At 42.6% G+C, this 12,742-nt stretch overlaps 2 protein-coding genes across 2 annotated transcripts in view; one reads left to right on the top strand and one right to left on the bottom strand.

Moving 5' to 3' along the window:
• The window catches only part of IFT27 (intraflagellar transport 27), a 553,630-nt gene that overhangs the window by 434,582 nt on the left and 106,306 nt on the right, over positions 1-12,742 (bottom strand). The gene's annotated exons all lie outside the window — the stretch shown is intronic.
• The window catches only part of NCF4 (neutrophil cytosolic factor 4), a 52,182-nt gene continuing 46,082 nt past the window's right edge, over positions 6,643-12,742 (top strand). Inside the window, exons 1-3 of the mRNA XM_082265490.1 lie at positions 6,643-6,781; positions 10,567-10,636; positions 11,930-12,014. Coding sequence (XP_082121616.1) covers positions 10,605-10,636; positions 11,930-12,014 — 117 coding nt within the window. The 5' untranslated portion in view covers positions 6,643-6,781; positions 10,567-10,604. The remainder of the gene's footprint in view (positions 6,782-10,566; positions 10,637-11,929; positions 12,015-12,742) is intronic.

The following is a 12,742-nucleotide window of genomic DNA, read 5'->3' as shown; positions in this document are numbered from 1 at the left end:
AATACCTTGGGATAAATCTAACCACATCTTTAAAAAAAACCTTTAGCACATCAATTACATACCCATCCTAAACAAGATAAAAGCAGATATTAAAAAAATATCAAGACGCCCACTTTCTTGGTTGGGTCGAATAAATATGGTCAAGATGGTAATACTACCCAAAATCTTATACAAATTTCAAATGCTACCAATAGCTATACCACAGATATACTTTAAAACAATAATGGTAAAGTTCATTTGGCAGGGAAAAAAGCCTAGAATAGAGTACATGGCTCTCAGTAAAGATAAAACACAGGGGGGATTAGCCGCACCAGATATAAAAAGTTATTACACAGCAGTTATAATCTCACGTATGATAGAGTGGACAAGGATAAACTCAGACAAAAGATGGGTTAAGATTGAAACCACATTAAGTGGAACACAGTTAAATAGGAACATCTGGATTTCACCAAAATTTAGGGAAACATATGAAGACAAACATGAAATGACGAGAGTTGTGTATAAGACATGGGACACGATACACAGACAAGCCAAATGGGAATATAATTCCCCACTATTATCACTAGAAGGCACAAAATGCTAACTGAGATGGCAGGCCTGAGGAAGCCTCCATTCATAGAAACATGGGAAAAAGAGATACATGTCTATCGAGATGGTATATAACGCCGGTAAAAGCACAAAAATGTCAACCAGAGAAATCTCCATTGTGCTGCAGGGCACAATGCATCATATCTGGTGGGACTGTCCTCAGATCCGTGACTACTGGCAGAAGGTACAACAGTATTTTAGGGAAATTACAGGAGTGGATATCATTGATGACCCATGGGTGTGTTTATTCCATAAAACAGATAAACCAAAAAAGCATTATAAAAGTATGATCGTACCAAATCTAATAAATGCAGCAAAGGGGGCAATCCCAAAAAAATGACTAGAAGTAGAAAGCCCTTCTATTAGTGCTGGTTCACACTTCCGCGTTTGCGGAGATCGTATGTAATTCGGAGCGCACTGCTCCTAATTACATGCGATCTGATGTGCGGATGCGAGTTCAACCATACACTTTGTATGGCTGAATTCTCACTGTATCCGCACCAAACACGCACATGAGGCTTTTTTTGATCGGATCGCACAGTGGTTCACACTTGTGCGATCGGATTCTGTGCGTACTTGCAGATCACACTGCGATATGAGATCGCAACTGGGGGTGTCGTTAACTTTTAATTGACACCCCCTGCGTATCGCATATGACAGTGTGAACTTCCAGATGTGCGGATGCGATGCGGGAACACGCTGCATATTCGCAGCGTTCCCGCATCGCACAAGTGTGAACCGGCACTTAGAGAGTGGTTCAAAAGAATTGAATACATATACAATATGGAGTTCTTAGGCAGCAGAGAAGAAGAGCAGACAGAGAGTTTTCAAATAAATGGAGAAAATGGGCAGGTTTTAAAAAGACTAGTAAATACCTAGAAATGTGGATGGAGAAGCAAAGAGGGGTGGGGGGGGGGGGTAAACAGAGAAGTAGGAGAAGACACACAACAAAGAAATAGAGAGACGAAAGGGGAAGGGGGCCATGGGAAGGGAGGTTAGGGTATACTGTCTTATTGCAATTTTTGAAATACATTTTTGTATGTTTGCACTTTGCTGGAAATTAATAAAAAAAAAAAAAAAAAATATATATATATATATATATAAGGAATTTCAGTAAACTCAGAGGACTCAGGCCAGCTTGACAGGGGCCCACCCAGGCCTGTACTGGGCCCTCTGAGTTTCCTGTTTCACCTACACAGGGCGATAAGGCAAACATGCAGTCTTAGCGGAAGGTGGTAGTAGGGGGGGGGGGGTGGAGGGGGGCCAAGTCAACTTTTGCATCGGGGCCCACAAGTTTCAAGCTACCCCTCGGCATATAAACTAGGAAGAAGCTTTGCCCAGGGATATTCCAGCCACATGGCAGACAGGCTGACTGCTGCAATGTAATCTGATTCTCCAGCAATCACTCGTCTGAGGGGCAGCTCTCCTTCAAGTTACCTTCTCTGCTATCTGTCATCACTAGAGAATGTCTGTCATGAGGAGCCTGCCAGGCTGCTGAGACCTGTAGTCCCGCAACACAAAGCCTGCTGCATGGAAAGGAAAGGCACAGACAGTCAGCAAGGAGTGGGAGATTGCTTCTGTCCTGTTTCCAGCAAAGCTGCTACAACCCTGTATCCTGGAGCCATCCACATGTGGGGAGATTGCTGAGTCCTGCAGTCCTACCTGAAGAACACCAGCTCTGGAGGTCTGCCACTGTAGACTCTGCTGTATATGGACTCCTGCCTGTTCAGGTACACTGGAGCATCCACAAGCCAAAGTTACGGATTAGTTTAGGGAAAAGACTGTGCACTTTGTTTTGGAACTGTTATGGTGAGAGTTTCCAGTAAAGCTTTTGAAATTTTTTTGAAACTTTGTCATGCCTGGTCTGAAGTTACTTAAAGGGGTGCATGGTGATAATGGCGTATGGAAGAATAGGGCTGTGATGCACACAAGGGTTGAAAAGGTGACAAGCCATTGCTAGGGACAACAAGCACAAGGGAAGGATAATATGATAGCCAGACAGTGGGAGAACAGTACCAGCAGGGGTGTCGGGTCTCAGGTATAGTGAGGGGAGTGGTTTATATCCTACCTCCCAAGCAGTCGGTGGTCCAGCAACGGGACTCGACCCAGGTGGCGGAGACCCTAGGGACTAGTCATATGGTACAGAAGGGGAAATAGGTATTTATGAGTGCGCATGGGGTCTGCGCTGTTTCCCAGTGGGACCCGCTCTGTCACTGGAAGATAGATGTCAAACTGGACTGGTGTATAGGGACACTGCTACAGTATCCTACAAAAGTGAGTACACCCCTCACATTTTTGTAAATATTTTATTTACTTTTTTTATATCTTTTCATGTGACAACACTGAAGAAATTACACTTTGCTACAATGTAAAGTAGTGAGTGTACAGCTTGTATAACAGTGTAAATTTGCTGTCCCCTCAAAATAACTCAACACAGCCAATAATGTTTATGCTGCGGGCAACAAAAGTGAGTAAACCCCTAAGTGACAATGTCCAAATTGGGCCCAAAGTGTCAATAATTTGTGTGGCCACCATTATTTTCTAGCACTGCCTTAACCCTCTTGGGCATGGAGTTCACCAGAGCTTTACAGGTTGCCACTGGAGTCCTCTTCCATTCCTCCATGATGACATCACGGAGCTGGTGGATGTTAGAGACCTTGCGCTCCTCCACCTTCATTTTGAGGATGCCCCACAGATGCTCAATAGGGTTTAGGTCTGGAGACATGCTTGGCCAGTCCATTACCTTTACCCTCAGCTTCTTTAGCAAGGCAGTGGTCATCTTGGATGTGTGTTTGGGGTAGTTATCATGTTGAAATACTGCCCTGCGGCCCAGTCTCCGAAGGGAGGGGATCATGCTCTGCTTCAGTATGTCAAAGTACATATTAGCATTCACGGTTCCCTCAATGAACTGTAGCTCTCCAGTTCCTGCAGCACTCAAGCAGCCCCAGACCATGACACTCCCACCATCATGCTTGACTGTAGGCAAGACACACTTGTCTTTGTACTCCTCACCTGGTTGCCGCCACACATGCTTGACACCATCTGAACCAAATAAGTTTATCTTGGTCTCACCAGACCACAGGACATGGTTCCAGTAATCCATGTCCTTAGTCTGCTTGTCTTCAGCAAACTGTTTGCGGGCTTTCTTATGCATTATCTTTAGAAGAGACTTCCTTCTGTGAGGACAGCCATGCATTTCAATTTAATGCAGTGTACGGCGTATGGTCTGAGCACTGACAGGCTGACCCCCCCACCCCTTCAACCACTGCAGCAATGATGGCAGCACTCATACATCTACAGTATTTCCCAAGACAACCTCTGGATATGACACTGAGCACATGCACTCAACTTCTTTGCTTGACTATGGTGAGGCCTGTTCTGAGTGGAACCTGTCCTGTTAAACTGCTGTATGGTCTTGGCCCTCGTGTAACAGCTCAGTTTTAGGGTTTTGGCAATCTTCTGTTAGCCTAGGCCAGTGATGGTGAACCTTGGCACCCCAGATGTTTTGGAACTACATTTCCCATGATGCTCAACTACGCTGCAGAGTGAATTAGCATCATGGGAAATGTAGTTCCAAAACATCTGGGGTGCCAAGGTTTGCCATCACTGGCCTAGGCCATCTTTATGTAGAGCAACAAACTTTTTTTCAGATCCTCAGAGAGTTCTTTGCCATGAGGTGCCATGTTGAACTTCCAGTGACCAGTATGAGAGAGTGAGAGCGATAACACCAAATTTAACACACCTGCGCCCCATTCACACCAGAGACCTTGTAACACTAATGAGTCACATGACACCGGGGAGGGAAAATGGCTAATTGGACCCAATTTAGACATTGTCACTTAGGGGTGTATTAACATTTGTTGCCAGCGGTTTAGACATTAATGGCTGTGCGTTGAGTTATTTTGAGGGGACATCAAATTTACACAGTTATACAAGCTGTACACTCACTACTTTATATTGTAGCAAAGTGTCATTTCTTCAGTGTTGTCACAAGAAAAGATATAATAAAATATTTACAAAAATGTGAGAGGTGTACTCACTTTTGTGAGATACTATATGTGGTGTCTCCTTCAAAATGTAGCATTATGAGCAGGTGTATGTACCCTGGGACCATGAGGCACCTGTATGCCAGCGTCAGGGTATATGGTACAGGAACACAGGGGTCTTTTAAGACAGGGTACCACCATAATATGAATCCCACTCGGACTCTTGAGTGCGTACACTGAAGAGTCTGGAGGAAGGAAAGGAGAGAAAGAGCAAAAAGGCCCTGTGTGTACCGGGCAAGTTGGCGGCACCCACACACCTGTTTTGAAAAAAGGAAGAATTTGGATCGTGGGTCCAATGCTCTGGCTCCTGCAGTCTCTTCCTACAGCTCAGGTCCATACCAAAGTACAGACCTTCAGCTATACAGCCGAATTAAGTGTCAATGGACTATGAGTGCAGAGACATCAGCGTGCTTGTGCTCCACTGAGGACTATAGTCCTTCTGCCCCAGAGGAAGATGGGACTTGATGTTTTTTCATTCACCCCTTCCTTTGAATGTGAATGATGCATCTGTGTGGGTGAAGCCACACCCAACCGCTGATTTCAAATTTGGCAGAAGTCACCGCTGGGAAATTGAACACAGCAATCCTGTAAAAGTGAAGGGGGTGTTGTCTGCAGGTAGGGGTGTTGCCTGGAGGTAGGGGTGGAGGCTGTGCATACTGACTATGTTGTCTGTGCATACTGACTATTAATCTCCTGCTGTAGTTATTGTATTTTGACAGCTGGCCCTGTACCTGAACATTGTCTGCACATTGGTGTGCGCAGCATATTGCATTAGGGTGTGCACCCCAGAGCACAAACACACATGCATGTACATCAGCAGAGCAGTGGACAGTGTCAGTAGAGCAAAGATTGGTGTCAGCAGGGCATTGGAATTTTTAAAATTTTTATTTTTCACTATATTTTTAGGAGCCCAGTTATAGGGCTTTGGTGAAATATAAATGGTCTAAACAACCCCTGATGTCTGTTGAGACAGAGAAAGAAACTGAGGACAGACATTCCTCGGTCCCTTTCTCTGCACACTGCAGTAAACATAGTTTACTATGCTCCAGTTAAGAATGAAGACAGGAGCGATTGGTACAAATCTCTCACTGTGTTCATTCAAAAAATATAGGGTTGGTTAATGAAATATTTACTAGCCCCTTCCCCACTCCTGAGAGGAGAGGAGGAAAGCTGGCATCACTGCAGGGGGAAGACAGAAAGCAGGGGGAATCGGCACTGCACAGGTGATTAGGGTGTGACAAGGCACATCCGGCACACCCTGTGTGCACAGCTATGTGTCTTCATATGATAGGATGCAGCTACTGTTCGACTGAGCATGTTCCACCCAGGATCCTTGGGCTTCATTCACACAGCCGTAAAAATTTTACTGATGTTATTACACGTGTTTCCTTGAAGAAAAGTTCCTGTGTAAAATACTTGCGTATAGATGTGTTTAAATGCGTAATGACGTATATGCGTACATAATAATAATTCATTTTTTCCCCTTGTTTTTAGTCCCTATTTACATGCTCACATACATGCGGTGATACGCATAAGCGTGAGAAGCGCATTTTCTTAGATGCAAATTTTTGGATTCTGTGTTACTGATCTGAATGCAGCGCATATTTACGCACCTATATGAATGGTTCCATTAAAAACAATGCAGCTGTGTTCAGATCTGTAATTAAAAAACTTTTGTATAGGTGTTTTTTTAAGGACCATGTGAATGAAGCCTTAGATTTTTCATTGAAAAATGTTAGGAGGGAGATAGCAGACTAGCTTATAGTTAATCAGTGTATGGCCAGCCATAGCTTGAGGTTCTGGCGCGAAGCTTGTTGTATTAGCTGAATACAAATTCTGTTTATTTTTTGAATACTATTTATAAAAATGAATGTTAAGATATCTAAGAAAGACCTGTCATTTTCTAAGTAGAGAATTATTCCTGGAATCCATGGTACCAATGACTTGCATAACTTGCAGTGGAAGGCGGGGAATTTTCGACATACATAGACAAAAGATTGTTTGGTAGTGGGAGGCTTAAATCTGTCTTCACTTCCTATTTCACTATTTGAGCTCTTTGCTATTTACTCTGCATGCTTCCTTTTTTCTGATACAGGCAGCACAAAACTTTGTATTGTGTTCAGAGAAGCAGCTTGTGATTGGGAAAGGTAAGACTCGGAAATGGTTTATCTCCGTTTTTTCAGTTTTAGTGCATAATTTTTTTTTTTTCGTACGTTAAAGCTATAAATATATGTTTTATGCTTTATTAGAGCTATGCTGTATTGTTAGGTGTGGGGATTACAAGAGGAAGTATACAGTTTGGTGTGTCTCCTGGTGACGGCGTCTTCTTCTGTTAGCACCTAATTTAACATGTGTTGTTAAAGGTACACGTAAATAGTGACACCCTTTTCACAGACTCCAACTTTATCTGTCTATGGAGAGGTGCTTGTGCTTCAACGCTGGTGTATGTCTCCCATATTATATCCACAGCCCCACTTTAGTGGTTTTGTGGCAGTTCATGGTTACTAGTCACCCCCTACAATAAGCTTTGCAGTGATTTTATTTGTAAGCAAATTACTTTTATTTCTACACACAAAGGTAAAAATTGTTACCCTATGCTGCTGCACTTTGTTCTTGGTTTTTTTTTTTGTGCAGTTTTAAGAATACTCCTTTATTCCCTTCAAGAGAGTGAGGGCATTTCTTAACTTATAAACTGATTTTGTTTGATTTTTTTTTCTTTTGTCGCTGATTTTTTATGTCATTTCTATTAACTATTGAGTGGCTACACAGCTCTTTTTATTATTAATGTCCAACAGTGGCTTTTCATATATTGGTTTTCTGCTGCATTTTGGTCTTAGGCGCTGTTCAGATCCTGTTACTTTTTGATTACTAGTTCAAAACTCAGCAATTCCCATTTTGCGCATTCTAAAAATTGAAAAAATGCATAAGAGCCCTTATCTTTTATAAAACTGCTTATTGGAAATGCCAGTAGATTCAGATATAGACATCAGTAAAATGATAGGCAAATATTGACTTTTCCTCTAAAGTCAAGCTAGGCCTACTCCCTCCTGAGGCTTTTTTTTTTTTTGGTCCTTTACCCTACGTTGACACCTATGCATTTTTTTTAGTGCGTTTTGCATGTTTACATCTATGCATTTTCAGCTGGTGCATTTTTGGGAGGGGTTAGGGACTTTTTTTCCCACAGCAGATTGCATTTTGCGTGTAATAGACTTTAATGGACCCGCACCAAAAACGCAAGTGTTGCTTTTTTGATGTGTTTTTACACGCATTTGCATGTTGCGTTTTGGGGGGGTTTCTGTTTCCCACACTGTGTATAGCTGGTTGCTATGGAGGGGACCAGGAAGCCGGCTGCCACATCATCAGCTGTTAGCGGGGTTCCCCTGCGAAGCCCACTGTCTGCTGATGTCACAGAGCCGGTCCAGGCTTGGTAAAGATCGCAACAATATGGTCGGGATCTGCACACATGCCTGAACCCGCACCTGGCTTAGCCTTTCAGCAAACTGCTGAGAGCCTGAGCCCGCTGCTCCCGCCCCCTCCACAGCCCAACGATCCAGTGATCGCTGGAGGAGCAGAGCAGACAGAAGCGACTGACAGTCATCTGCTCAGGGAGCTGTGAGAACAGAACGATCGGCAGTGGTTGAACGCTTGGTTCCCAGCATTACAGCCAGTGGGGGACAGATGCAGCATTGGACCAATGCTGCATCCACCTAGGTAAGTATGATTCTAAAAAACAAAATAAAACATACTTCTTCTAGGTAGCTGAACGCAGACTGTTTTTTTTTTCTGGTATCATTTATTTCAGATTAGTGGAAGGTCCTTGCTTTATCTTCCTGTGGGATTAGCCAACAGGACGTCTACTGAATCTTCCAGTGGGATTACTTAACAGGAAGAGTGTTGTGTGTAGCTGAATATTGCAACATGTTTCTTTGAAACCTCTTCAGTACTGATAATGTCTTGAAACGTACACATAAATGTGTCACAAGCACACACACACAATGCTGTAAATTAAGAATGCTTTCAGTGTTGAGAGTTTATTTATATCAATTAACAAAGTAAATGAACAGAAGAGAAATCCAAATCAAATTAATATTTGTTGTGACCACCCTTTGCCTTCGAATTGGCATCAATTCTTCTAGGTATACCAGCACACAGTTTTGGAAGGAACAAGGCAGATAGGTTGCTCCAATAATCTTTGAGAGCTAAACACAAATCTATAGATCTAAGCTGCCTCAAATCCTTCTGTCTCTTCATGCAATCCCAGACAGACTCAATGATGTTGAGAACATGGCTCTATGGGGGCAAAACCATCACTTCAAGAACTCTTTGTTTTTCTTTACACTAAAGATAGTTCCCAGTAACATTGGCTGTACGTTTGGGGTGGTTGTCCTACTGCAGAATAAATTTGAGGCCAACCACGCACTTGCCTGATGGTATGGCATGATGTATAAGTATTTCCCTGTATTTCTCAGCATTGAGAACACCACAGATACCGACCAAATTTCCAACTCTATTTGCAGAAATGCAGCCCCAAACTTGCAAGGAACCTCCACCATGCTTCACTGTTGCCTACAGACACTCATTATTGTACCGCTCTCCTGCCCTTCGTGAGCAAAGACAATCACATATCCTTTGCAATTACTTTAATAATTAAACATATTGGACTAGGTGGGACTTTATATGAGACCCAAGCTGGTGTTGCCCGGCGTCTCCATCCCTATAACATATGTTATAGGGATGGAGACGCCGGGCAACACCAGCTTGGGTCTCATATAAAGTCCCACCTAGTCCAATATGTTTAAGCAACCAGGGATGGAGACGCCTTGCTTACAGCTTGGTGCCTCATATAAAGTCCCACCATGCGATTTTCGTGCGTTTTTGGTGGATGCAGTTTTGATTTGACTTTAGTGTTTTCCGTATACAGGGATGGAGACCAATAGCATGACCTGCTTGTCTCACATAAAGTCCCAAAAGGAAATTAGGGATTTCAAAGGCAGTGAGCTTTACAGGCCATGCCCCATACATAAAATCCCTTCCTATCTATATGCTGCATCCACCAAGGGGATGGAGGTGTAATGCTTTTCAGCTGGTCTTTTCCAGTTTGCACCATGGTTATAAACCTAATTATTTGAGTCTTTGAGTCAACAGCCAGTCGTGGATGAGGATGGGTTGGGGGAGGTTGGGCTGTCTCCCTCTCACCTGTTCCCCCATCCACCCATTAGCGGCCATGTGCCTCCAGTGTGAGGACACTAAATTAAGAGTGTAGGACTGCAGATATAACAGGGTGCCGTGAAGTGGCTCTGCAGCTTTCACATGCGTTTGCAAATGTGTGTCAACTAAACCCCTGTTCTTTGTACCAATTAAGCTTTGACAATAAAATCTGGAAGCTGATTGGTTTCTTTGCACAGCTGCACCAGATTTTACACCATGCAGCCTGGCAGGTCAAGAAAGAGGGGGATTGGCGTACATTTTCAATGCTACTCCATTGAACTCTATGGTGCACAAAATCGCCTTACATTACACCAAAGTAGCACAGGCACCTTTCCCAAAGTCACATCACAATAGCGTTGCATTGAAGTGAATGGGCACATTGAAAACAATCTGATTTCCATTGGCATGCAATTGTGTGTGAAAAAAGTTGCATTTGAAATTACACTAGTGTGAATGGGGCCTTACTGCTACTTTTTATTTTATATCAACATTTAAAAAAATAAACTAGTTTGGATTAAAAATTAAATAAATAAACAATGCAATGATTAAGATAGTTAAATAGTTAAAAGTTTAGTGCAATTAAATAGTTAAAAGTTTAAAAGTTATAAAAGGATAGTTAAAAGTTTAGTGCAATTAAACAACTTTGACAAATAAAAAAACCTTTATTTTTAAAAGCAACTATACTATTCCAGACATTATTGTCTTAACTAGTTGTTTCTTACAGGTTTGATGAGGTTAAGCCAAAACTGAAATTCGCTGACAATGTCTCTCCCTCGTCAGCTCAGGGATGGGAGGTAAGCAACACATAGCAAAATGAGAGTGTCCATATACTGTATATTATATTATATGAATAGGTGATACCACCTGGATCACTCTATTAAACGTTTACTATTTGAAAGAAAATATTACACTAAGAGCCGGTTCACACTGAGGCGACACGACTCCTTACTACTTCGGGGGCGACTTGTGCATTACCATGCACCACGACTTCGGAGCGACTTGCAGGGACTTCTCATAATGGAAGTCTACGCAAGTCGCTCCGAGGTCGCCCCGAAGTAGTACAGGACCCTTTTTCTAAGTCGGAGTGACTTGTGTCGCTCCTATTAGAACGGGTCCTGTATCGGTCAATGGACAAGTCGCGCTAGTGTGAACCGGCTCTAATAGTTATTTTAGAAAGTCAGCTTTTCTTGCTGAACTTAATGTATACAGTTCAAACTGAACTAGGGGGAAACATTATTTGAATACCTTTAGAGGGGTTAAAAGCTAGTTTACCTACTCAATGTGTTATTTTTGATTTGCAAAGCCTAAACTGGGCTTAATTGTGCTAGATAATACAACTCTCATTACTCTAAAAGGTATTCAAATGATGGCCCGAGTTCAGCTTGATATGTCAAGTACCATCTTCAATAGGTCAAGGATTTGTACCTGTTTTGTTAAGCCTGTAAACGTTGTGCTGTTTTTTGTTTTTCAAAAAGTATTCTTTTTCCTAAATCACCTTGGAATTATGCTATGTGACCAGAATGTATGAACGTAGTGTTTGGCTGAGCTCCTCCTCAAGTGAAGGTACACCTGAGACCTGGGTTGACAAGTTTAAGGCCGCTTTTAGAAGGAGCGGATCCATCCAAACAGAATCCGCCTGCTCAGTGGGGGATCTCTCCGCTGATGCCTGCTGAGCAGGCAGATAACAGATCCGTGTCCACTCCTCTAGACAGAGCAGGCATGGACATACTCTCCTCTGGGGCGGTCGGATGAAAATGGACTTCATGTCCGTTTCCATCCGATTGTCATCCGATCCGCTGGACAGATGGTGAAAGTATCACCATATGTCTATTTTAAGGGGATTTTATCAGATATAAGCCTGGCAGGTGTCAGCGGACACATGTATGCGGACATCCGTCTCCCCATATAGCTCAATGGGTAATCCAATCGGATCTGCCTAAAAATCTGACAAATGGACCCGATCAGTCCGTTGGTGTGAAAGGGGCCTAAAAAAATTACATTGGCGTCAAATTTGTTGGGATAAGGAATTAGCCTGTGGATTATTTATTTATGTTCTTAGATCATTGTTTGTTTCCTTTTCCATCTAGTGACTATGAACAACTGCCAGAAGATGTTGCTGTGTCTGCCCACATTGCTGATGTAGAAGAGAGAAGTGGGTTTACAGTATACTATGTAAGTAGCTCAGTTTCTCGGTTTGTACATATAATATGGTATCTGACTGTTTATTAAAGTGGTTGCGAACCTCAGGCATGAAATATGAGCAAAGCTCTATAGTGCATACTTGTGTCAATTAAGAGCACTAAATGTCATTTCTCTCTGCTGCTTCATTCCTTTGCTATCAGCAGGAGTCACTTTTGACAAGAGAAAAAGAGGTGACGGAGGGGTGACAAGGGCCCCAGCACTCATCCTGTGATTAACAGCTTCAGCTCGGTTCCTGTGTGGAGGATGATTTATTTCCCTTTCCTCCAATCTCAGAGCTCTCTTCACTGAGCTCTGCAGAGTGTAATTTCAGTTCTCCTCACCTTTTTTTTCTGACAGCTCAGACAAGCTTTATACATTCTGAACTTTGAATGACTGTAGATGAAAGAAGAATGCAGATAAAAAAGCACAACTCATGTAGGAAGATGTATTTCATCTCTGTGTATCACCTAAAAAGAATTACCACACTAGGTATATGTTTTGCTTGCATATATCTAGCAAGGTTACTTTGCAGTATAAACAAGGAAGCTCAGACCTCTGCAGGGTATAAATGTACTTTTACTAAACAAAAGCATGCTGTACATACAAACTATTACAATATTAGGAACATATCACAAGACTGTCCGATATAACAATGCCTAACACATGAACAGCCTATGGTCTGTAAACAGCAGAAATACGCTTCTTAACCACTTTACCAC

Source organism: Pelophylax lessonae (assembly GCF_965119305.1).
Source record: "Pelophylax lessonae genome assembly, chromosome: 8".
Classification (NCBI taxonomy): domain Eukaryota; kingdom Metazoa; phylum Chordata; class Amphibia; order Anura; family Ranidae; genus Pelophylax; species Pelophylax lessonae.
The sequence above is the reverse complement of the archived record's forward strand: the minus strand, read 5'-3'. Positions and strand labels throughout refer to the sequence as shown.